The sequence below is a fragment of the Leucoraja erinacea genome, chromosome 18 (genome assembly GCF_028641065.1).
Source record: "Leucoraja erinacea ecotype New England chromosome 18, Leri_hhj_1, whole genome shotgun sequence".
Classification (NCBI taxonomy): domain Eukaryota; kingdom Metazoa; phylum Chordata; class Chondrichthyes; order Rajiformes; family Rajidae; genus Leucoraja; species Leucoraja erinaceus.
Genome location: NC_073394.1, coordinates 35,770,123 through 35,797,018, shown reverse-complemented (window position 1 = coordinate 35,797,018; position 26,896 = coordinate 35,770,123). Strand labels below are relative to the sequence as shown.

Genomic DNA, 26,896 nt, shown 5'->3' with positions numbered 1-26,896 from the left:
ACATTCCTGGGTGTCTGCATTGAGGGACACTCTGAAGCTCAGTGGAGCCATTGCAAAGGATATGTGGTATGATCACAGACTAGTGTCTTGCTGCTTCTGGAGTCATGAGAGAGACACGGCATGGAAACAGGCCCATCAGCCCACCAAGCCTGTGCCACACATTAACCATCCATTTACACTAATCCTATTTTATTCTCCCCTTAACTCGCAGTAAATGGCCTCAGATTCCACCAGTCGCCCATATACCAGGGTCAATTCACTGCCGCTGATTGACCTACAGACCCTGCACATTGTTGAGATGTGAGAAGAAACTAAAGCACCCAGAGGAATCCACCCAGTCACACGGAAAACGTGCCAACTCCTCACAGACAGCACCAGAGATCATGACTGAACCCGGGTCTCTGGAGCTGTGTGGTTGCAGCCCAACCTGTGCCACTGTGCTGCCCTTATGTAAAAGCTCGTTCCCTGACAGGCCAGAGGTACTGTGTGCATTCAGAAATTCAATGGCCATGTTTAGAGTACACACTCTGTCCCACGCTCTGATATTCTCCCAGACTGTGTCAGTAGATCACCTGAACCATCGGCCAAATCCCTTGTCTCGCCATCACAGCTTTGCAGAATCAGGAGGAGAGCAGCCCGAAAGATGCTCGACGGACAGCAGTATATTTATTATTTTTCACTTTCATCTTCCTGCACCTTATGGGGATTTATTTCCGGCTGAGCTGTTGACGGGGTGCTGCTGTTTGTTGTACATTAATCACATATCACTGGGGCAGGAGGTTAATATTTCACCCCCAGCCGCCCTGAGATAGACACACCTTGGTCACATCGGTTAACTATAGTTTATTCAAAACAGAAAGTGTCCATAAATACATTGAAAAAAGCTAAACAGAGCTCTCGGTGAATGGCAAGGATCTCAGCTTGCACACGGAACCATCTCACCCACCAGACCCTGGGCTTTGAACGGCAACAGCTGGCAGCTTCTGTCCAACGGAACTGGGGAGGGAGGGGAGGATTACTGCTTGGAGGGGCTGAAATAGGCAGGGACCGTGGCCCCTCTGCAGAGTCTGTGTGAAGCTGGACGCACGCAGCAGAGTGAGGGTGAGGCAGGGACCCTCGGGGTGTGGGTGTCCCATCAGGAGCGGTGGACTCAGCCCCGGCACTGCGCTGGGTTGCATCGAGCTGGAGGAGAGACCCTGCCCAGGCCCCTCTCCAGCTGTAGCCCAGGATAGATGCCAGCCCAGGCCCAAGAGGTGGAACAGTGCCGGGGGGGAGTGGGAGGTGACTGGTTGGTGGATCTACAATGCAGGGGAAGGGCTTTGTTCCACATAAAAACTGCCAGACACCGTAAGTTAGCAGAGATCCCACCAACCCAGCACCAGCCAGAAGGCAACAAGGGAATGGACAGACCCATACAGTTCAAGAGACCACACACAATCCACCCATCACTCACCCAATCAACTCAGACACACACTAACACAGGATTCGCCCATCTATCACACACATGACCACAGGCCCTCACTCAATCTACACCTCACCCCCCCTCCACACACACTCATATACACACACCTACCCACACATCTACCCACGCACACACACACACACACACATACGCACAAATAGGTCCTAATACCCCTCACAATCCACTCCTGCACACATGGTGCACCTCACCTCACCAAATCCACCCACCCACTACCTCTCAGTTTCTGTTACATACAGCTCCCTGCACAACCCCAGGCACTATTCAACACCCCCCACCCCACCCCACCCATCAGCCCACATCCCCACCATAAACCTGAAGTCAGCCCGCACCCATCCGTAACCCCAGGCAGAGCCCGACACACACCCTCACACACAGCCCTACTCATGTCCCCTTACACAACCCCAAGCAACCCACCCCCAACACATGGTCCACACAATCCATCCACACCCTCACTCATGACCCAGGCTCAGTCCCATGCGTTACCGCACACAGACCAATCCCACTCCACACACCACCGACGTGTGCCAGCAAGAAGAGTTAGTGCTTGGGGTGACAGTCGGGAGCATCTGCCTCGTCACAGGCTGGTCAAAGGGGAATGGGAGAACACAGAAGGGGGAGGAGGAGAGGGGAGATAATTAGGTGGGTGATGGGGAGGATGGAAAGGGGCAATGGAGGGTGCGGATATGGGGCACGTGTTGAAGGGGGCAGGGTGGGACTGGTGAAGGGTGAGGGAGGAAAGATGGGCTGGGGTGAAGAGGATGAAGCAGGCAGGGTTAGGGGGAGGACAGAGCAGGAAGACCATGGTGTATATTGGGCTGATGTAGGGAAGAGAAGGGTGAGGGATGGGGCTGAGGAGAGGGCAGAGGGGGAGGAGGGCATAATGAACTGGTGGTCTGGGCGAGTATTTCCCCTTGCCCAGCCTGTGACTCTCCCCACTGACTCTGCATGGGCTCACGTAGACGTGCTTTGTGTTGGGGACAGGGAGGGGCGCCAGGTTGGTCCTGCAGGAGAGAGGGTTGTGAGATGGAGGTGGTGGGCGGGCTCTCTTCAGTGGGTGTAATGTTTCCACTCTCCTCTCCCCATCACCTCTCCGCTGAACTGGTAGGTCAGCTTCTTCTTGATCTTCCGCACCTCGCCCGTCTTGCCGTAATTCCGCAGAGCCCTGGCCATTTTCTGGTAGGTCATTTTCTTCCGGTTGCCCTTCTGCACTCCCCAGCGGTGCGCCAGCACCTCTTTGTGTTTGGAGGAGAACTGAAAGGCTCCCTTGTCCTTGTCCACCCACCAGATGCTCTCCTTCATCTCGCCACTCCGGAGCAGGTCCAAGAGGAACTGATAAAGTCTGATCTTCTTCTTGACTCCTACTGGGGAACGAGGCAGGGTAGAGACAGATTCATAGAGTCATAGAGTGATACAGCATGGAAACAGGCCCTTCGGCTCAACTTGCCCACGCCAGCCAACATGTCCCAGCTACACTAGTCCCACCAGCCAGCGTTTGGCCCGTATCCCTTCAAACCTGTCCTATCCATGCACCTGTCTAACTGTCTAACTAGGAAACACTTTTTCTCACAGAGTGGTGAGTCTGTGGAATTCTCTGCCTCTGAGGGCGGTGGAGGCAGGTTCTCTGGATGCTTTCAAGAGAGAGCTAGATAGGGCTCTGAAAAATAGCAGAGTCAGGGGATATGGGGAGAAGGCAGGAACGGGGTACTGATTGTGGATGATCAGCCATGATCACATTGAATGGCGGTGCTGCCTCAAAGGGCCAAATGGCCTATTCCTGCACCTATTGTCTATTGTCTATTGTTTCTTAAAGGTTGGGATAGTCCAGGGGTGGGGAATGTGTGGCCTTAACACCATTTAGTGCGGCCTTTTGAATGAATCCAAATTTTGTAGAACAAATCCTTTTATTTTTATTAGTATGTTTTTGTTTGTTCTATATTATTTTTTATTTTAATGTTAAAATGAACGTATTTAAAATACTAAAGACTAAAAGAAGATTCAACAAAATAATCCTCCCCAACTGATGGCCACAATAAAAAAAAGGAAGTTATGAGGGTTATTTTAACAAAATAATGTACATGTCTAATTGAAGTTTCTTGGATGCGGCCTTATTAGATTACAGCTAACTTAATGCGGCATTCGAACATGAAAAGGTTCCCCACCCCTGGGATAGTCCCAGCCTGAACTACCTCATCTGGCAGCTTGTTCCATACACCCACCACCCTTTGTGTGAAAATGTTACCCTTCAGATTCCTGTTAAATCTTTTCCCCTTCACCTTAAACATATGTCATCTGGTACTCGATTCACCTACTCTGGGCAAGAGACTGTGCATCTACCCGATCTATTCCTCTCATGATCTTATACACCTCTAAAAGATCACCCCTCATCCTCCTGCGCCCCAAGAAATAGAGACCTAGCCTACTCAACCTCTCTCTCTATAGCTCAGATCTTCTAGTCCTGGCAACATCCTTGTAAATCTTCTCCGTACCCTTTCCAGCTTGGGATTGGGAAATGAGGATATGACAGGAGCAGCAGTGTATCCTAAACTATCTGCTAATGTGGCCAAGAAGGGCCTCCACATAACACTGAACAGGACCTCGACTGGCTCAGGAACACAGCCAAAAGGAGTGGGCAATGAATGAGTCCAGCGCAGAGCACGGACAATGAAGGGGAACCAACCCCTTGTGACACTAAGCATGGCGTGATGTGCCTCAAACAACTCATACATTGGTCGAGAGACCAACAGAACTTTAATGTCCTTTCATAGTTCTTCGACACGCCTAATCTTTCAGATCGCTAGCACCTCTTCAGAACATTCTAGCAAAGATCCACAGATGTTGCCTGACATTGACATTCTCAGATTTTTTTTTCCTTTTATTCCATTTTTTCCAGCATCTGCAATATCTTTTTTTGATTCTCATCTCTGTTGTCATTCACTTCTACAACTCACAGGGAGTATCTTATGTTCCACCACTGCCAACCCTACCTTCAGCTGCCAAGCCCTAGGTTCCTGACCTCCCTCCCCAAACACTGACCTTCTCACCTTTCCTCTCTCCGCCAGAACCTACCGATTCCCCAAGCTGCTATTCACTTGTCCTAATAGTTCCTCTTGTGGTCACCAGTTCAATGTTGCCATTGATCACTCTTGTAAAGCACTTTGAAGCTGTGCTAAAAATATAATATTCAACCAGAGAAGGAGATGTCAATATAGTATAAAGAATGGGGATGTGAGAAACAGGAAGTGCTTTAAAGTTCAGCAGTCCTCAAATAAGAAAGGTCATCTGGACTGGATAGAATCTTCCTCGCCTACAGAGGGTTGAAATTGCAGAGGGTTAGATCAGTCGTACCTTGAATATTAATGCCTGCCAGGAGAGTGGGTTGCATATGTAACACTACTCTGTTTTAATTAGGCAAGATAGTAGAACATCTGAGAAAGAGTGAGTATTAGCCATTGGGACCCTCCAGCTTGGCCCAACCTTCTCTCTCATTCAGCTTGATCAGATCGTAGCTTTTTCTGCACTTCCTGCCCCAAGCCCCTGCTGACCCTGCAGTCAAAACACTGTCAACCTTCACCTTGAATATATTCATTAACAGAGAGTTAACAGCTATGTAGGGGGGTGGGTGGGGGTGGGGGGAATATTCCAGAGACTCATCATCCTCTGACAGAAGAAATTCCTCCTCATGTCCATCTGAACTAATACATGAAGTCTGAAACTGACCTCTGATTAGGAACATAAACGTAGCATCCTCAGGATCTCACGTGTTTTCACCAGTTCACCACTCATTCCTCTAAACCCCAGAGAAAACTGGTCCTTTCTACATATCGGACCATCCTTCATCCTAGGAGTCATCGCATGATACCTTTGCTGCAGTATCCAAGGTGTTTAATCATCCCTTAGAGAAAAAAGGGCCAAACACATGCCAATGTGACTTGTTTAGAGGGGGCATTTTGGTTGGCATGGATGAGTTGGGCCAAAGGGCCTGTTTCTGTGTCCCATGACTCTATAACCATATGACACAGCGGCAGGGGTGGTACTGCCTTACAGCGTTGCAGTGCCAAAGACCCGGGTTTGATCCCGACTATGGGTGCTGTCTGTACAGAGTTTGTACATTCTCCCCGTGACTGCATGGATTTACTCCGAGACCTTTGGTTTCCTCCCACACTCCAAAGATGTACAGGTTTGTAGGTTAATTGGCTTGGTATAAGTGTAAATTGTCCCTCGTGTGTGTAGGGTAGTGTTAATGTGCTGGGATCGCTGGTCGGTACGGACTCGGTGGGCCAAAGGGTTTGTTTCTGTGTTCTGTGATGTAGCTCTAAACTAAACTAAAAACTAAAAACACACCTTCTCCCAACACCATTCACCTCACTTCTGCAATACCCTTGTTCCCCCATTCCTCCTGCAACCCCTCAAATACCACAGTTTCTGAGCTGTCCACAATGCTCCAGGTGTGGTCTCACCAAAATCCTGGACAGTTACAACAAGGATCCCAACTCATGCACTCCATCCCTTTCAAATAAGCTTTCATTGTAGTCCAGTCTGAGAAAGGGTTTCGGCCCGAAACGTTGCCTATGATTTAGTCTAGCAGAATAAGACCGGGGGCGTCAGGTTTCAAACTAGTTTTCATGGCATACCCCATGGATCTTTGGTTGTGTGTGGTCACACATCTACAACAGTACATTAAGGTCACCTAGAGCCTTAAAGGCTCTGAACTAGCAATGTTTGTTAGTTACAAAAAACCTCATAAGAAGGTATCAGTACAGACCATCTCCAGGTGGTTAAAACGGGTTTTGGCTTGTGCAGGAGTAAACACTGATGTTTTCAAATCTCACTCCACCAGGGCTGCAACAACATCAGCAGCGAGGGTTATGGATGTTCCGCTGGACCACATTCTAGCAGCTGCAGGATGGTCAAACGAGCAAACTTTCAAATGTTTTATAACAAACCCATTGTCAGACCAGGGGTATTTGCCAACTATATTTTAGGTTCTGTTTTATAATTCCTCCCGGATGAGTGGGATCACTATTATTATCATTAGGTCATTAAAAAGCATCAGCATGTTTTAAATCTGTCATGTCTGAATGCATTATTACATTTCACTCATCCTTGGTCAACTAATGCAGTGTGTGACATATGGACTCGTGTTCATGGCATGAAATCACAGAGCTTTGAAATCTTCACGTAGTCACTCACGTGACTCCGAAGTAAAATAGTAAGATTAAACGAGAACTTATCAGTTTGACGTTTGATCTTTATTTTATGAGGAGTTACGATGAGGGATTACGTGCCCTCCATTCCCAACCCTCTCTCATAAAGGTCAGCTTGTAGTTCTAGTTTCTCGAATCTTCCTATATTTAGTTCAACTACTGTTATCTGTGATTTCACACCACTGCTTTGAAGATTGACGCGCATGCGGGCTGGCGGGCTCTTCACGTAATCCCTCATCGTTACTCCTCATAAAATAAAGATCAAACTTCAAACTGAGCTGAACTTCAACTCATTCTCATTCAATCTTACTATTCATCAACGCTTGCCGTGCCAGAGGCCCGGTTCGATCCTGACTACAGATGAAACGCAGGTCTGTATACACGCAGCAGCTCAGCTGCTGAGTAATGTTTATCTCCGGTGACCTATGACCTGGCCATGTGCAGTCGGAATACTGAACTTGCTTATATGGTTATGCTATTTGGTGAAGTGATTGCAGTCGCGATTGATAAATGTTCTTATTGTGCATGTGGACTTTCATAAATTTAACATGGTGCCACTTGACTATAGAGCAAAATTAAATTGCCTGGCTTTAAATGGGATAGAGACAGTCTGGCTCCCACACTGGATCCCACACTGGCTCGGGAAGCAGAGTATGGTGAAGACTTCTCATATTAGGATGAGTATTAGGATGTTTCCAGGATGATGAACTGGGCCTCTACTCGCGACAGTTTAGAAGGATGAGGGGGAAACTCATTGAAACTTGCCAAAAAGTAAAAAGCCTGGATAGAGTGGATGTGGAGAGAATGTTTCCACTATTGGGAGAATCTAGAACCAGAGATCATAGCCTCAGAATAAAAAGGCATTCCTTTAGAATGGAGATGAGGAAGAATTTCTTTAATCAGAGGGTGGTGAATCTGTGGAATTCATTGCCACAGGATGTTGTGGAGGCTGTCAATGGAGATTTTTTAAGGCAGAGATAGATAGATTCTTGATTGGTATGGGTGTCAGGGGTTATGGGAGTAGGCCAGAGAATGGGGTTGAGAGGGGAAGATAGATCAACCATGGTTGAATGTTGGAGTAAACCCGATGGGCCAAATGGCCTAATTCTGCTCCTATCACTGGAGGCAGAGGCTCCACCAGCTGTGTCACCTTGCTGCCCTTGTGCAAGTGGAGTGAGTCGCTGGAAAGCCAACGCGACCCTGCGCTTTGTGGCCACACTGGTCATAATGCTGGATGCACCATGCAACAGCCACATCATCACTGCACACCTCCCACCAACACAGCCTTCCTGCAGCTGTCCCCCCTCCTAATCCTGGGGTGGCAGTACTCCTGCTTGCTTCACCCCTCACACACCGCTCCACCGTGCTATCTTGTACTTGCCTGTGTCTGCGCCGACCATCTGAGCAGAGTGCTCGGCTGCTTCTGTCTCTCCGTCGGACACCTCCAGCGGTGGACTGTGCCTCTCCAGGTCCTCCTCATCGGAACTGCGCTCGGCCGAGTGTGTGTACTGTGGGCACCAGTGCGGCACATAGGGCACCTGGGGCAGAGAGGGCAGTCATTGCAAGGAGATCACCTCCAAACATCATCCTGCCCCTGAATGTGGCCTGTATTCCCGTGTCAGACCAATGGCCCACATGGAGTGAACACGTCCAGTGTAGGAACACTTCTGAAAGTGTAGTTGAAGCAATGCGTAGACAAGAAGCCACACAGGCAGCAGGTCGTGCCAGGCTGAAGGAGCATTGAAGGAAGTAGAGAAAAGGACATGTTTAATGAGAAACCTAGAGCCTCGGGACAAAACGGCAAAGACCTTGAAATCAGAGGTGAGCATGAGGCCAGAATTATGACCATGACCAGTGGGGTACTGCAATGACCAGTGGGGTAGTGGGGTACTGCAATGACCAGTGTGGTACTGCAATGACCAGTGGGGTACTGCAATGACCAGTGCAGTGTTGCATGGTACTGCAGACACCAGTGCGGGGGACATAGCTGTTCACAGTACAAGGCCGTGGTTTGGGTGTGGAGGCTGAAAGACACCTGGGTGGGTTTGTGAGTCGTGAGAAAGGTGGAGGTTTAAGGAAGTCAAATGTGTGGTCACTACTTGGCAGATAAATGTGAAGTTATTCACATGTAGGAAAACTGAAAGGCAGAGGATAGATACAATAATATAATTATGAAAGACACAGATAGGATAGACAATTGGAAGGTAGACCTATCTCTGATTTAAACCAGCGTCTGCAGTTCTTTCCTACAGAGTAAATAATTAAAACTTTTTTTCGCAGGGTGGGAATGCTAAATACTAGAGGGCATAACTTTACAGTGAGATGGGGAATGTTTGATAGAGAGCCTAGAATGCTTTGCCAGGGATGGCAGTAAAAGAGGAAACAATAACTGTGCTCAAGAGGCTTTTAGGCACAAGGGTATGCAGAGAATGGAGGGATATGGATCATATGTAGGCAGAGGAGGTTAGTTCAATTAGACATCATGTTTATGCACAGACATTATAAACTAAAGGGCCTGTTGATCAGCTAAGCCTAAGCACAAAGAGATTTTAGAGAGGAAATTTCATTGAAAATTACAACATTCTTACGAAGCTCAACACGAGAGAGCAAGGAGAATACTTTGTCTTGCTGGCAGGTTATAAACCGGTCCCAAGATACCAGTTAAGACATTGATGACCGTGATGAAGAAAATATTTCTTTACTCGGAGGGTAAATTCTCAGCTACAGAGGGACGCAGAGGCCATTAATGGATCTACTTAATGAGGAGGTAGAGAGTTTTGCTAACACAAAAGAAGTGTGAGGGAGAGAGTGGGACAATGTAGAGTTAGATGATTGGCCACAGTGAGGGAACAGTGTAAAGGGCTGAATGGCCTACACCCCTGCTCCTTGTTTCTATTTTAAGGACCTAAGGAATATGAGTAGAATTAGGCCATTCAGCCCATCAAGTCCACTCCGCCATTCAATCATGGCTGATCTATCTCTCCCTCTTAACCCCATTCTCCTTCCTTCCCCCCTATAAACTCTGACGTCCGTACTAATCAAGAAGTACTCAAGAAATACTCAAAATTATAAGTATATTCTCAAAATAAACAAAGAGAAATACTGGAAATACTCAAGAAATACTCAAAATCAAGAATTCATGTTCTACTATATGAGGCTACTGGGCTGAAGATGATTATAGAGAAAGTATGGGGCTAGCTACACCACGGCTGGTGCAGGCTACACCAGGACTGAATGGGGCTGGCTACACTGGGACAGGCCGGGGCTGGCTTCACCAGGACTGGGCCAGGGCACGCTACGCCAGGCTAAGTAAGTCTGACTGGCACCAATCTGCCCTCTGCAAAGGCAGAGAGCATTGTTAGGGGCAGGGACCATTGTGAATGTGTACTGTGCAGGTAAGAGTAGGCGTGAGGCATTAGTGCGCTGCTGATACTTAGCCAAAGAGAAGGCTGGGAGGTGGGGGTAACACCTGGGGGATGGATGGCAGCACTGGGAGAGCTGCGCTGAAGGGAAGCTGCACTGGGGCCGGCTGTGTGCAGCCAGGGTGAGGTATGTATCGTTCACCCAAGTTTTGTTCATCCAGAAACTGAAAATGCCAATGTTTGGGAATAACAGGAGTGCCCGATACTGCCTGCAAGGAACTCCAGCAGTTGGCTTTTTGATCAGGTTTACAGCATCTGCAGTCTCTTGTCTCTTGGAATTGTGTCCTATTTAAGTTTATGAAGTTAAAGGAAGGCAAGGCAACAGGGCTGGTAAACATCTTGGAGTCCTCTGTGACAATGTTGCTGATGTTCCGCGTGGCACTATAGATGGATGTGTGTCCGAGTTCCTTCAAGGGGCCATGTTGATAACAATGACAAAGTGACACAGGAATCCCTCTAAACATTGGAGGAGCGATGTTCGATTAAGGGTGAATGGAAGATGTTGCGTCATGAACAGTGTACACAGGAGGCGAGGGAATGCACTGGGTGGAGAGTGTCCCGACTTTCAAATGCCTTTTGACATATTGGCAGATGCAAAGTTCCTAGATAGGGCCTGTGGAATGAGATGGGCAACCAGAAACTGCAGCGAGGAGGAATCTGCGTGTTACAGGCAACTGGTCAGAGTGAGTGGAAGTGTGTACAACGTGTTTCACGGGGCTCACTCCAGGGCTCACTCACTTCTTGTGTTCAGTCTAGAAGCTGGTTACATCATTTGGTACATGGATATTTTTCCAGAAGACCAAAAAGTCTGGAAAAAGGATCTGAACAAGGCAAAGGAGTTGGCTAAGAATTGACCCAATTCTACTTCAGGCAATACATTAACAAAGTGGGCGACAAGAGGAAGCTCTGTTTTGGGGGTGGATCTAGGGATTTGTGCGGCAGGTTGGGCAGGACCAATGAAGCTGGGAAAAAAGTCACATTTATTTTGTGATGCAGATTTTTGAAAACACGGCAAATTAGTGAAACTGTATAAAACAATTCAGCTCAGTGGGCTCCTTTTGTTAAAAGAGTGGCTCAGTGGCACATCTAGTGGAGCTCTGGCCTCCCAGCTCCAGTGCTGACCTCCTGCCCTGTCTGTGTGTGTGGCATTTGCACCTTCTCCATGTGACTGTGTGGGATTCTTCCGGGTGTCCCAGTTTCCTCACACATCCCAGAGATGTAGGGTTGGTGGGTTAATTGGAAAATGCACCTACAGGTAATGGTTGGGTAAATCTGTGGGGTGGAGGGAAGCAGATTTGATGGGAAATAATGAAATGGGATCAGTGTGGATTGGTGTAAATGGGGGCTTGATGATCAGTGTGGACAGTGGGCCGAAGGACTGGTTTCTGTGCTGAAGTCCTCTTTGACTGAGAGTGACGTCAGGGGCAGAATCACTAAAGATGCAGTCTGGTGTAGTGAAGCAAAAATGGAAAGCTTTGGAAATGGAGCCTTGTCCTGATGAACAGCAAACTGAAATGATAGGTGTGATGTGATAAAAAAACAAAACAATTGAATAGCTAAGGAGACGTGAGATGTGATTAAACAGCTTGTTTCCGGGGATGGTGAAGGACGATTTGGCCTGAGTTGTGTCGCAATGTTGGTATTTCACAGACATGTTCCAAACATTCGAGCCGAGGAAATATTTTTACCGTTGGTGAGCACTTCCTGGGCTCTGCAATGTCCTGAGCTGAGTCTGGGCTGCAACACTTCCTGACCTTGGGCAACCGACGGTTGCTGAAGGAAACGCCTGCCCTCTCAATCCCACTCCTGCCTCTCACACACACACACCACTGAGAGACTCCAGCAGCTGGAACTATTCCTGCTATGCTTCAAACATGACAAAACATGGCTTAAAGGGCCTGTCCCATGAGCATGAGACTGCATGTGGCAAGCACGACCTAACGTGGTCGCTTGAGCCATACGGCCTCGCGGGGCCGGTCCCACTTCGATCGCCAGAGCCGTATGGAGTTGTGCGGAGTTGGTCCCGACATTGCGCGGGGCTCCGAAAAACTGACACTGTCCCAAATTTCCTCGCGGCAACGGCCTGGCGGCCCGCGGCCACATTGTGGCCGTACGCACCGCCTCGACGGGCGTGCGCAGCGTCTCGACGGGCGTACGCAGCGTCTTAACGCGTACGCCTAGCGCGAACTTCCCGCGGACTTCGCTCAAACCACGTCAACTCGTACGGGATCACTCGACCTCCACGCGGCCCCCACTTCCGGTTTGGTCGTGCTTGCTGCATGCAGTCACATGCTCGTGGGACAGGCCCTTTACTTGAGGGATACACTCAGTACCACGGGTAGGGACATTCAGTCACAGCACTGAGAGAGGGGCAGCTTATTCTCGATACTGACTACGCCAGAACAGCCCTCGTCCTACCTGGGGTGCGGTGAAGCTGGTGGTTGCTGACGGCTGTGTTTTGGTGTAATGAGCAGCCGCGCTAATGCGGTTGCCTGCGATGGGCAGCGACTCCAGGTTGTGCAGTTGTTGGATCTCCATGTGGCGGTACAACTGTTGCAGCTGTGGGGGCTGCACACTCTGCAGCTCTGTCAAGTGACTGTCCGAGAAGGGCTCCAGGTCCCTGTAGAAGTGGTTGCCAGAGTCATCCCAGAAATGGTCCGCTACTGGAAGAGGAGAGAGGCAGAGAAATAACACTGATTACAATATTGAGGGAGGACGAGATCCGAGCATCTCTGAGGATTCAGTCTGAGGAAGGTCTCGACCCCGAAACGTCACCTATTCCACTCCAGAGATGCTGCCTGAGTTACTCCAGCATGTTGTGTCTACCTACAGTACATATTGAGAGAGGTGGACAACTGCAGGAGATGGGACAATAAGGTGTGAAAGTGGGAAAAAGATCAAGGGAGAGAAAGAATGAGACATAGTGGGAGTGTCAGGGGGGGAAGGCTTGAAAACTGAGAATGGCGGAGAGAAGGTGATGAAGAACGATAGAGAAGGGAGGAAAAGCAGAATGTGTCAAAATGAATGCTGTAAACAAAGAGGGAAATAGAGGAAGAGGGACAAAGAAGGGGTGAAACTAGGTGAGAAGGGAAAGGGAGAGGCAAAAGTAAAGAAACCCTCAAGCATACATGTTATCTTTCATCGCAACAGGAAGACCCAAAACACCCCGTCAAAGAAATAATTCAGTGTGGTCACTTTTGCAATGTGGGAACCGAAAAGGACTCAAGGATTAGACAGAAAGGCCATGCTGGGATGTGAGATGTGAGATGAAGAGAGAGTGAGGGCTGGGAGAGAATGTTGGTGGGGAGTGAGAGAGTGTCGGGGAAGAGAGAGAGAAAGAGGAAGGGAGTGGAGGGATCAATGCAGGAAAATCAAGAGAGATTAGGAGAGATCGATACAATGCAGAGAGAGAGAGAAAGAGAGAGAAATAAGATCAAATTAACGACTACTGCTACATCTTAAGAGGAATAAGTTGCAACTGTCTTATTGACTGATTTATTTAATTAGCAATATAAATTCCACAGTGAGTGCTGAACATATCTCTGGCTACCAGTCAAGTCACCACTATGTTCTCTCTGCCCCTGTTTACATGCTCTGTCATTATCTTATCTGGTTTGCTCTTCATTTTGTTCTTTGCTGGTTTCATGTTCTGCATTATACAAGGATTGAATAAATAGAAGCATATTTGGCCATTCAGACCTTTGAACCTGCCCACCTTTAAATAAGATCATGGCCAATCTGATATCTGGCATCAACTAGGTATTTCCAACTGATGTCTTTGACCTTTGCTCCCCCTAGTGTGTGGCTTGGACACACTAGAGGCAGGAAATATTTTCCCGATGTTGGGGGAATCCAGAACCAGGGGCCACAGTTTAAGAATAAGGAGTAAGCCATTTAGAACGGAGACGAGGAAACACTTTTTCTCAGAGAGTGATGAGTCTGTGGAATTCTCTGTCTCAGAGGGTGGTGGAGGCAGGTTCTCTGGATGCTTTCAAGAGACAGCTAGATAGGGCTCTTAAAAATAGCAGAAGCAGGGGATATGGGGAGAAGGCAGTAATGTGGTACTGATTGGTGATGATCAGCCATGATCACATTGAATGGCGGTGCTGGCTCGAAGGGCTGAATGGCCTGCTCCTGCACCTATTGTCTATTGTCAATTGTCTATCCACCCCATCCTCGATTTGCTTAGTGACAGCATCATAACTGCCTTCCAAACATTTCAACTCGAACAATAAAAAATCCTCCTCATCCCAGTCTGAAATGAGTAACCTTTTATCTTGAGAAATGCCCATTCCTTCTGGATTCTCCAACCCATGGAAAAGTCTTCACAGTATCGACCTTCTCACCCCTCAGAACCTCATACATTTGAGAATGTTATGCAAGGTAGGTTGCTCTTGAAGGTTAGATCACACAGGATCTAAGTAGAGCTAGCTAACAGGAAGCAGTGTTTCAAACTAGAGGCCTATGTCTCGTGGTGTGTCTCAGGGATTGGTGCCAGGCCTATTGTTGTTTGTCATCTATATCAATGATTTGGATGAGAATGTGCAAGCCATGAATGGTAAGTTTGCAGATGCTACTAAAATAGTTGGTACATTAGACAGTGAAGTTATCGAAAAATATAGCAGGATCTAGATCAGCTGGATCAGTAATTTGTCTAATGGCAAATGAGTTTAATTCCGAAAGTGTAAGGTGTTGCATTTTGAGAAGTTGAATCAGGGTAGGGCTTTCACATTGAATGGTAGAGCCTTGGGGGATATAGTGGAATGAAGGACCTAGCAGTACAGGTACAAATTCCAGGTGAAGATATCCTGAGGACTTTTGCTGCCCCTGTCCTTCTAGCTGGGAGAGGTTGTGGGTTTGGAAGGTGGTGTCTAAGGAGTCTTGGTGAGTTGCTGCATTCATTCATTCATTTATTCATAATTGTCGAAAACATTAGCGACGCAGTGGTGCTGGTTTCCAGTGGGAACGGTGATGGGTGCACCACACATCTTTGTCCTCCAGTTCCTGCGGACTTCCGCCGCTGGAAGTATAGGATTTGGGTGTGTGTGCTTTATCATCATTCCTTACAATGTCGTGTACGACAGTGGTCGCATCTTCTACTGAAGTGTGGGTGGCCGTTGGCTCGCTCGAAGCTCATCTGCCCTTTGACAGGTCTTGTTTTTGGTCCTGCTGGGGGTCCACAGCCCCCTCCTCACCTGACAAACCAGGAGGGGTAGATGGTTTAGTCGTCGACTATCCGACCACGGAGCAGGTACCACGGGATTACATGGTACCCGTGGCGGGGAGAACTCCCCCTGACCTGAGCTGAAAACTTGGTGAGTTGCTGCAGTGCACCATGTACTCAGTACAAATAGTCAGTGGTTGAATGTGTGATGGTTGTGGATGGGGGCGCCTATCAAACTGGCAGCTACGTTATCAGCATAAAGCAAACTGGAGAAACCAGTGGGTCAGGCAGCATCTGTGGAGAGTATTCCATCACAATTCAGACTTGAACCTTGTGCATGGTGGACAGGCTTTGGGGAGTTTAGAAGGGATTTACTCACCTGAACTTTTCCCCTGACGCTCAGTCTGAAGAAGGGTCTCAACCCAAAATGTCACCTATTCCTTTTCTCCAGAGATGATGTCAGACCCCCTGAGTTTTTTTCTAGGGAATTACTCACCACAAGATTCCTAGCCTCTGACCTGCTGTTGTAGCCACATTGTATATTTGGCTACTCCTGTTCAGTTTCTGGTCAATGATAAGCCCAGGATATTGACACAGGGGAATTCAGTGATGGTAGTGCCATTGAATGTCAGAGGGTGATAGCTGGATTTTCTCTTGTTGGATATTGTTGGGAGGAGCATGGTGGCATAGCGGTAGAGCTACTGCCTTACAGAGCCAGATCCTGACTATGGGTGCTTGTCTGTATGGTGTTTGTACATTCTCACCGTGAACTGTGTGGGTTTTCTCCGAGATCTTCGGTTTCCTCCCACACCACAAAGACATACAGGTTTGTAGGTTCATTGGCTTAGTATAAATGTAAATTGTCTTGGATGTGTAGGATAGTGTTAGTTTGCAGGGATCGCTGGTCGGTGTGGACTCGGTGGGCTGAAGGACCTATTTCCGCGCTGTATAACATGAATGTCACTTGTTGCCGATCCACCCAGACGTGAATATTGTCCAGGTCTTGTTGTGTTTGGATGTGGACTGCTTCATTATCTGAGGAGTCATGAGTAGCACAGAACATTGTGCAATCATCAGCGAACATCCCAGCTTCTGTCGTGACTGGAGGAAGGCCATTGTTGATGCAACTGAAGACGGTTACCCCAGCACACTATACTGAGGAACTCCTACAGAGATGTCCTGGGGCAGGAATGATTGACCTGCGACCGCCATAACTATCTTCCTTTATGCCAGGTGTGATTCCAACCAATGGAGGATTCCCCCCTCACCCCTCACCAATTCCCATAGACTCCAGTTGAACCAGGGCTTCTTGAGGCCATACTTGATCAAATGCAGCCTTTATGTCAAGAGCAGTACTTCTCACTTCATCTCTGGGCTTCAGTTCTAATATCTATGTTTGGGCTAAGGTCATAATGGGCCATAGTGAGGTTATAATGAATGACTTTGACGGGATTGGAACTGAGCTTCTGTGAACAGGTGAAGCTTGATAGCATCATCGATTATCCACTTTGCCAATGATTGAGAATAAACCTCTGCCTGACCTGAAACATCACTATTTCCTTTTCTCCAGTGATGCTGAGTTACTCCAGCATTTTGTGTCTACCTTCGGTGTCAACTAGCATTTGCTATTCCTTCCTCCATGTAAACCCCTTTGGCCTTTCCCTGTGCTAAATAGAAGTGCTGTTCCATATCCAGCACATTGTTGCTCCTGCTTGTGTTGCTATCACGTGCTGTCCTGTATTTTATCCTGACTTGCGACGTTTGCCTTTCAATTTGGCCTACGTTGGGTTTTGCAAGGTTGTGTGCTTGTATTCGATCCTGTTTGTATCTTGTATTGAAGACCTTCCCAAAGGTCATGTTGGGTGGAGAATTCTTGACCTACCCCCTATTGTTGCCTCTTCCTATATTTTTTATAACATTTGGTTTGATATAGAATTCCAATCTCATGTCCTTGTCTTACATTCTTGTACCATTTTGTCCTGCATTTTTGTCCAATGTCCTTCCAAACCCCAGCTTTGCCATCTTTTCCTAAATAACTCGCTGTCCTGTCAGGTATGGTGGTCCCTTGTCCTACCTGCCCTGCCCTGCCCAAGGTGTGCTCTTGTCATGTGTTCCTGTGCTCCTGTTAGTTTCTGCCCTTATGTCTTCTTTATGTGTCCCTTCTAAAAATGCTTTCCCCTTCTCTCTCTTTCTCAAATCTAGACAAGTCAAGTGAAGATAAGTTTAGTGTCATGGGCACAAGTACTGTGAGGAATAGGTACAATGAAAATCGTGCTTGCAGCAGAGTATAGGTACATAGACTGAGCCAAACACATTAAATCATATGTGTAGGAAGGAACTGCAGACGCTGGTTTTAACCGAAGATAGACACAAAATGCTGGAGTAATTCAGTGGGACAGGCAGCATATCTGGAGAGAAGGAATGGGTAACACTTCAGGTCGAGACCCTTCTTCAGACTAATTAGGGATAAGGGAAACAAGAGATATAGATGATGATGTAGAGAGATAAAAAAACAATGAATGAAAGATATGCAAAAAAGTAACGATTAAATAGGTTTAAAGAGGAAATAGGTTTAAAGTGAAAGCAATGAGTTTTAAGAGGAATCTGAAGGGTATGTTTTTTATAATGAAAGTGAATGATATCTGGAACTTGCATGCATTGGAAACAGCGACTAGGTTGAAAAGGTATTTAGACGGTGTAGGTCAGTGTCACTCATGTTTTGAGTCATGCTTTTGTAGTTACGCCCACTAGCTTTACAGTAACCCTCCCTGCCTGGTTCCGGCATTATTAAAAAAAACGTGCTAGCATGGAGTTACCTGGGCTATGTCGTCAATAAAGTCTTTGGACCTTTATCACGGTGTAAGGCTTCAGTTATTTGGACAGCCGCAACACAACAGACAGACACAACATAAGCAAGGCAGTGAAGGGTGCTGACTGAATGCAAGCAAATGGGATTAGTGTTGATGGGCAAAAAGGTAGCCTGGATTTTGTCCTGCTCTAGACTTTGTCCTACCTGACATTGTTGCTTACACTATCATCCAACCTTACACCATTTCCAGCCCTGCCCAACCTTACACTGTTGTTCTGACCTATACTGTTTTTCTCCCTGACACTGTTGTCCCACTTATATCGTTCTACTCCCATATTGGCCGGTCCTATTATGGCCGAATGTTTTTTGCGAGCGTACACCCTTGGCATCCTGTAATGTAGCACCCCCACCCCCTCCCCACCCCATACTGTTGCCCTCTCCTTAATGATAAGCCGAGGGAGTTGCTGGATGTCACAGAATGGATATGGGCCCAGGTGAGGTCTCTCCCAGGACACTGTAAGAAGCAAGGGGAAGATAGTTGGGGCCCTCACTGATTTCTCCATCTTCGTTCCTTTATTTAAGAAGGGCAGCAGGCAGCAAGGACAAGTCTTACATTAGTGGCGGAAATTGTTGGGGTAAATTCTAGGGATATGTACATTTGGAAATGCAAGGGCTGATTAGAGAAATGAAACCTGTTAATTTGATTGAGGTTTTTGAGGAGGTAAGCAAAATGATTGATGAGGGCATGGATGTGGGTAAGGCATCTGACACTATCCTGCATGGTAGGGTGGTACAGAAGGCACATGAGATCCAATGCAAGCTGGCTGATTGTTTCAAAAACTGTCTAGGTGAGAGGAGGCAGAGAGAAGTGGTGGAGGATGTTTGGCTGATTTGAAAAGGTTCAACATGGATATTGATGTGTGGAAGCACAGGCAAGAAGTGAAATGAATATTTCTCATCCACTTTTACCACTGAAAATAACATCCATGCTATGGAACTCGGGGAGGTTAATTGTGATGTTTTGTAAAGAATGGACATTACAGAGGAGGAGATGATGGAGGTTTAAAATAAGTAGATAAATCCCCAGGACCTGATCGGTGTATCCTCAGATGTTGTGGGAAGCTCACAAAGAAATGATGGGGTTCCTGGCAGATATATTTGTATCTTCAATAGCCAATGTTCACCACTATTTAGGGAAGGCTGCAAGGACAAGCCTCGGAATGACAGACTGGTAAGCCTAACATCAGTGGTGGTTGTTATTGGAGGGAACTCTGAGAGACAGGATCTACATGAATTTGGAAAGGGAAGGACTGATTAGATATAGACAGCTTAGCTTTGTGCCTGGGAAATTGTGTTTCACCAATTTGATTGTTTTCTGAAGAGGCCTTGATGAGGACTGGGCAGTAAATGTTGCCTACATGGACTTTAGCAAGGCCTTTCACAATATACAGTAGCAGGCTGGTCTAGAAGGTTAGATCATATGGAATCCAGGGCGAGATAGCTAAGTGTATACAATATTGGCTTGAAGGTAGGAGACAAAGCATGATGGTAGAGGACTGATTTTCAGACTGGATGACTGTAACAACTGGTGTTCCACAGGGACTGGTTCTAGGTCCACTGGTGTTGGTTATTTATATTAATGAGTTGGATGCCAATATAGGTGGCATTGTTGGTAGGTTTTGATGAAACTGCAATTGGTGATATAGTGAACAATGAGGAATATGATCTAAGATTATAACGGGATCCCGATCAACTGGGCCAATGGGCCAAGGAATGATAAATGGAGTTTGATTCAGATAAATGCGAGATGTTGCATTTTGGTCATGAAAATCATGGCAGGACTTACACAGTGAATGGTAGGACCCTGGAGAGCATTGTGCAACAGAGAGACATAAGGGGTTAGGTACATAGTTCCATGAAGGTAACAACACAAGAAGACAGGGTGGCGATGAAGACATTTGGCACACTTGCCTTCATCAGTCAGGGTTATGAGTACAGGAGTTGGGACATTATGTTCAAACTATACAAGATTATGGTGAGACTACATCTGGAGGATTGTGTGCATTTGTGTTCATCCTGCAACAGGGAGGATGTTATTACACAGGAAAGGGTGCAAGAAAAGATATACAAGAACATTAGCCGATCTGTGGGATTTGAGTGTAACAGGTCGGATGAGCTGGGTCCTTTTTCCGTGTAGCGAAAGAAACAGAAGTGAGACCTTATAGAGATCTATAAAATGATGCGGCATAGATAATGTGAAAAGCCACAGTCGTTTTCCCCAGGGTGGAACTGTTTATAATTAGAGGGCATCGGCTTAAGGTGAGAGGAGAAAATGTTCAATGCAACCTGAGGGGCAACTTTTTTACACAGATGGTGGTGCATATATGAAACGAGCTGGCAGAGGAAGTGGCTAGAGGTACGTACCGTAACAATTACACAGGTAACAATGTTTAAAAGATACAGACAGGTACATGGATAAGAAAGTACGTGTTCGGCATGGACTAGAAGGGTCAAGATGGCCTGTTTCTGTGCTGTAATTGTTATATGTTATATATATACATGGATACAATAGGCCAGGCACTGGCAAGTTGGACTAGCTCTTGTTCGGCAACTAGGTTGGTTTGCGGGAGTTGGTCTGAAAGGTCTATTTCTATGCTACAGCTAAGTATGACTATGATATTAATTCCCCTTCAATGTAGCCCTCCCCTCTAAGGTCACTCTCCCTACCACCAACCTGCCAATCTGGTTGCAACCCTATATTTGTTACACTGCCCAATAATATTTTTCTGCCCTATATTTTTGCCTTGACTTCTATGCCAGGCTATTGTTCTTCCTCTATCTTTTTTTCACTGCCCTAGTCTGTGGTCTGCCCTCTGCTGTGGTCCTGCTCTTTGCTGCTTTCATGTCCTATATTGCTGTCCTGTTCCCCTTCCAATTGCCTTGCTCCACTCCATAAGTTCCAGTTTGTGTCCTGCTTATACACCTGTCCAGTATTTTCCCACAGTCCCCTCCCTCCCTCCCCCCCCCCCCCCCCCCCCCCCCCCCCCCCCCCCCCCCCCCCCCCCCGCCTATCCTGCATCAAATTTTGGCTTGACCTATATTTCTGCCTCGTGTTATAATGTCGTCATATATTATTCGTCATGTACTGTCGTTCTATCCAATATTGTCCTATCATCCTGGCCTGGGGTGGGTGATTGCAACCTTCACGTGGCCCATCCTGTTTGGACGAATGGAATTAACCCGACATGCACAAACAAACGATCAAATAGAACAAGTTGACCCACAACTTTAGGCTGTGCACGCCATACGCAAGAAGAAGATCCTGGCCTATATTTTTAACATTGCTGCCCCATGTGATGCTTCTTTTCTGTTCTATTCCGTAATCCAGTCTTGTAATGCTTTACCTGTCTGGAATTCTTTACCTGCTCTGTTGTATTGCTCGTATTGTAATGTCCCGTGTATATTCTGTCCTCGTCCATCTTGTGGTCATGTCCGTTCCTGCTCCGTTGCCCTGTCACATTGCCCTATTTTACAATGCTTTCTTCCTGTTTCTCTGCCCCTGCCTGTCTTACCCAGCCTTCACTTGCACTTTCGTTCGCTTCACAGTTGCGAAGTCATGAGTTAGTGACACATTCAGTGAGTTGGCCCCGGTGTGTCGGTGATTCTGGGGGCAGTTCCGGGAATGTGTTTGCTGTGTGAGCCTGCGTGGACTTGTAGGGTCGAGATGGCTTCCCGTATGTGATGTGGAGATAGTTGTCACGTCTCTACATCCTGCTGTACCCCAATAACTCGGATTAGTTTGTATTTTTGACCAGGAGTTCGATAATCACGGGAAAGATATTACACAGAAGGAGGCCGTTTGACTTGCTGCGTCTGGGTGGGTCAGTGGGGACTCCGGTCTGATCTCCCCCTCCAGCGCTGGGTCCATCTACAGACCTGCAGCTAACGCCTCTCCATCTACATTCACACCCCCACCACTTTGTAGGTGTAGAAATGTTCCATCATCCTCCCCTCTAAACTTTCCACCAAATACTTCAGACCGGTATCTCTATTGATCTTTAGATATTAGGGAATCAGAGGATTGTGAGGTTGGTGCAGGAAAGGGGGTGAACGACCAGCCCTGATGTTACTGAATGTGGGACAGGTATGAAGGGCCAATGGCCTCCCCTCACATCTATTTTATTGAGGATGGATTATATTCCTGTATTATCTGCCGCAACATCAAGCCAACCCAACCCCTCATGTTATATGGGTAAGGCGGCGTTTAGTTTGTGCGCAATAGGATCCCACACATGACAAGACTCGGCGGGACAGGCAGCATCTATAGAGAGAAGGGATGGGTGACGTTTCGGGTCGAGACCCTTCTTCAGACTGTGCAGTCTCAGACTCAGTCCCACAGAAGCGTGGTTACATTGCGGGGTAATTATTAGTCACCAACTCATGGCAGACAGAAACTGCCAATCTCGACAAGTCATGGGTAAAGTTTGTAAAGTCTAGACGATTGTGGAAGAGTCTCCGACTCCTCGCCCTGTCCCACACTCCTGGGCTCGCGGATTAAAGTGTGCTCTCTTTCAACATCAGAAACATCCTTTTCTTTTACAACTTAAATAGCATTTCTTCCCGCCGTGATTAATTTTCCTCGCCCTCACCCAATAACCATTCCGAGGTCCCAATTCCTACTGACATCTTACTTACATAGATGCATAGAAACATAGAAAATAGGTGCAGGAGTAGGCCATTCGGCCCTTCGAGCCTGCACCGCCATTCAATGTGATCATGGCTGATCATCCAACTCAGTATCCTGTACCTGCCTTCTCTCCATACCCCCTGATCCCTTTAGCCACAAGGGCCACTTCTAACTCCCTCTTAAATATAGCCAATGAGCTGGCCTCAACTACCTTCTGTGGCAGAGAATTCCACAGATTTACCACTGTGTGAAAAATGTTTTTCTCATCTCGGTCCTAAAAGACTTCCCCCTTATCCTTAAACTGTGACCCCCTTGTTATGGACTTCCCTAACATCGGGAATAATCTTCCTGCATCTAGCCTGTCTAACCCCTTAAGAATTTTGTAAGTTTCTATAAGATCCCCCTTCAATCTTCTAAATTCTAGCGAGGACTAGCCTAGTCTATCCAGTCTTTCTTCATATGAAAGTCCTGACATCCCAGGAATCAGTCTGGTGAACATTCCCTGTACTCCCTCTATGGCAAGAATGTCTTTCCTCAGATTAGGAGACCAAGACTGTACACAATACTCCAGAAATAAAACGTGCCCGGGGTCAGTGTCCATGCAGGAAATCGCCTCGCCAGATCCCCCCTCCCCTCCCACGCCCCTGGGTATGCGAGGTGACCTCGCACTTAGTGAAGCAGCAACTCACCACCATGGCTCTCCCCATCGCTACTCAGGTAGGTGTAGTATTCCGGCTGCCTATACACATCGCTGTCATAGGTGACCATTTCCTCGGGATACTGCAATTGAAAGAGACAGGCTCACTTGTCACCTCTCACCAGCACCTAGCCAGGACCAACCCGTGCAGGACATGTCAAGGGGGTGCTTACCGGAGCAATGAGGTAGCCCTCCATAGCTCTCCCCCCTCTGGTCACAGGACGGGGCAGCGCTGTGGGCCGGAGCGGGACGTCCTTCAGGCCGCTACTAACATCTCCCACCTTCCTCCAACACCTGGACGTTGTCGGATTGAGCGCACGCCTTTTCCAGCGCGTTGGGCTGGGAGACAGATAGCCCAGGCCGGCGAGAAGGATGATCAGCGTCTGACACTGGGGTCAGCATCGACGGCAGATAAACAGGAACCTCCCGGTCGGCCTTCTACCACAGACTCCACCCCTGGGCTCAGAGGCAGTGACTGCCGGCCCAGCCCAGCCCTTGAGGAGGTCCACCCTGGGACCTGCTGCGGGTAATGCGGGGGGAAGGGTCACCAGAAACAGGGACCTTCTCTCCATAAGCCCTCTCCATGTGGACAGGGGATCACGTGTGTCCGCACTGGGAGAGAGCTGGCTGGAACAGTTTTGTGTTCCCACTGTTGGCTCCCCCAGTGCCATCAAGAATGTGTTGGGTGACGGTCAAGATGCTTTGTCCGAGGCACGATGTTGTAACGGGCTGCGTTATGTGGCACCATTCGCGTCCTCACTGTGTACCTGAGTATTCAGCGCAATGCGCCCCTTCCCTCTTAGCTTGTGGGAACCGCGCTGCTAATGTGTGCAAAGAGGACACTTTGTGAAATGTGGATGGAGAGAGAATTGTTTGGTGGCACTCTGGGAGAGAAGGTTTTTTATTTGTGGAACAGAAAGTGTTCAGCGGGGCGGGCAGCGTCTGTGAAGACAGAGACATGTGATGGTTCCATTGGGTCTGACGCCCGGCCCGCCGGAGTGATCGCTCTCGTCCAGTGGTTGGAGCGGAACACTGACCAAAACTGCTCCTTACACAGGCGTATCTTTGCACTGCTTCATTTAACAAACTGGTCATTGTGTTCCTGGAACTGTTGTTGCAAACGTCCAATCATCCACAACTCATTCTCACAACCTCTTCTCTGACCAGACCAAAGTTTTTATTTGTCCTTTACTCTTTTACCAGACTGGTGTGAGAACTCCGAGTCCTGTTGTGGGTTTTAGTTCATCATTACTCTACACCCGTTATTACCATCCCTCCCATGTTACTCCTTGTCATTCTCCCCGTTACTACACTCTATGTTGACCCTATCCTTCTGCTGTGTCAAGAATACACACACCACGTTGCCTGCAGAAACTAGTCTCAATGCCACTTTCTTTCACAACACTCCTTCCACTTTCACAATTCCCTCGTTGCTGGAGCGGGCTTTTGTACCAAGCGTGTTCTATAATGTAATGTGGCCCCTATTGAAATCATTCTCCACACATTGTCATCACCCCAATACTGGAAAACCTCCCGTGACCGTGTTCCTGCCTGTTATATTTCTCTGACGAGCCTTCCAGTGGACGTCAGGCTACGCACTGTAACTTTGTTCATACGAAACTATTCATCACCAGTCCGGACATTTAAGTCCCTCCGGTTATTAATTGCTGTGGTTTTGCAAAGTCACACTTCCCCACTCATTCAGCGTCTGATTATGTTGCACTTTTGTTATTATTACCATCTCAGTACTGTGCTCCTGATACTAAAATTATCCCGACATTAGAGCTGCTACAATTTACTTGTTGAAATCATGATTAAATTATTCCCATTCGCTTGTTACACGTCGCCAGTTACCTAGCCATTGCCGTCACAATCTCTTGCTGTTGTACTCAACCTGTAACACTCCTCCAATTACCTGTTTTTAACATTACTGTTATATTATTGTCTATCTGTTAATGCACTGTTAGAATTGGTTTCGACATTTTAACAATCATGGTCCTGCTAACAGAATTATGATGCAATGTACTTGTTGGTTAATAATCCTGTAGTTTAAACTCCTGTATCCGATTAACGCAATCTTCCTTTTATTCCTCCCATGGACACAACCTTTTATACAACCTTGCCTTTATTGCAGTTAGCCCGGCGTTACATCTCTTCCTATAACTGCCCATCAGCTGCTGGAATAGAGGGATATGGGCCGAGGACGGGCAGTTGGGATAAGAGTAGATGGGGCATGTTGGTCGGCGTGGGAAAGTGGGCGGGACGGCCTGTTTCCACGCTATATGACTCTGACTCTCTCTGCAATCATGCTATTGCTACAGTATTATTGTAGTCACCATATTGCAGTCTCGCTACAGGTTTTCATGATACTTTGTGCTGGTGCAGTTAGCGAGATGGAGCCTCTCACAGCACACCCCCAGCAAGCTCCGCAGGGCTTGAAGTCTGAATTGGAACATGGTCGCCAGTTTGACATGACTTTGGTGAGGAAGTTGAAGGAACAGTGGAATAGGAGAAGCCCTTTGTCCTAAAAAGAAACTGGCTGAATGCCTTTGAGAGTTTTTGCTGGCGAGTTTCATCCAGTGAAAAACACACTCCCCAATCCCACACATGGGAACTGAAAGTTTTGCTTTGAGTAAGGTTGTGGAGACTGCACAGCTCACTCTTAATACACTCCATACACTTTAGCATTTAGTGGTTTCCCAGACTGGTGTGAGAACTCTGAGCACTGTTGTAAATTTTAGTTCAGCAGTTCCATATCATACCCATTGTCCCAAGATATGGCACAACTTGCTGCAACTTACTGGGTGAAACGGGAACTGAAGCAGTTGCTCATCGCATGACTCCTGCCCTTTGGCATCTCAGATCGTGATCCTGCCCTGCCCATTGCCTTATTCATCACAGGGCCACTGCTCTGCAGCCCGCAGCCCACTGTTGTCCTTCCTTGTCACCTGCAACTGAACAAAGGTGGTTAGCACATCCTCCCACACCTGATCCTGAAACCCATCCCATTCCAGCTTCCCGCCAATTCCCCAGCCCATCCCATCCCCAGAACCAACAATAACAAGGATGAAAATGCCCTGCAGCTCTACCTGTGTCTGGAGAAAGAAACAGAGCTAATGGTTGATGTTACATTTACTTCTCTCCCTCCTTCCCAGTTCTGATGAAGGAACATCACCCGTTTCTCTTCTCGCAGATACTTCCTGAACTGCTGAGTTTTTGCAATGTTTTTTTGTTTTCATTTCGAACATGCATCTCTTGCAGTTTTTATTTGGATTTGCATTTACTAGTGATCAGCGTAGATGGTCATGTGGGGAAGGTGTGCTGTGGGGTCTATTTCTGACCTCTGTTGCTCCATTTAAGTGAGGTTGTTGACACTCTGGCTCAAACTTCATCCTCTCTGGCAAGATTGAAAGAGAGATGGTGCAGCTTC

General features: G+C 47.4%; 1 protein-coding gene across 2 annotated transcripts; it reads right to left on the bottom strand.

Annotated features, from left to right (window-relative positions):
- Positions 1 to 1,573: 1,573 nt before the first annotated feature.
- On the bottom strand, positions 1,574 to 26,481 carry spi1b (Spi-1 proto-oncogene b). 2 transcript variants are annotated; one of them, XM_055649857.1, is made up of 5 exons: positions 26,268 to 26,481; positions 23,459 to 23,549; positions 12,528 to 12,772; positions 8,069 to 8,225; positions 1,574 to 2,841 (listed from the first exon to the last, which is right to left on the bottom strand). In XM_055649857.1, exons 2-5 carry the CDS (start codon positions 23,535 to 23,537, stop codon positions 2,531 to 2,533), a joined length of 792 nt encoding a protein of 263 aa, XP_055505832.1. In that variant the 5' UTR covers positions 23,538 to 23,549; positions 26,268 to 26,481; the 3' UTR covers positions 1,574 to 2,530. The 2 variants fall into 2 exon arrangements, with proteins under 2 accessions (XP_055505832.1, XP_055505831.1); XM_055649856.1 differs by lacking the exon at positions 26,268 to 26,481 and adding an exon at positions 23,640 to 25,532.
- Positions 26,482 to 26,896: the final 415 nt, after the last annotated feature.

What these genes read in the sequence shown, in the direction of transcription:
- spi1b (XM_055649856.1), bottom strand. Translation starts at nt 23,663, where the DNA reads ATGGAGGGCTACCTCATTGCTCCG. An exon ending in AGGGCTACCTCATTGCTCCG is followed by an intron (nt 23,550 to 23,639) that starts GTAAGCACCCCC and finishes TTTCAATTGCAG; the next exon opens with TATCCCGAGGAAATGGTCAC. An exon ending in CGATGGGGAGAGCCATGGTG is followed by an intron (nt 12,773 to 23,458) that starts GTGAGTTGCTGC and finishes CTCCTCTTCCAG; the next exon opens with TAGCGGACCATTTCTGGGAT.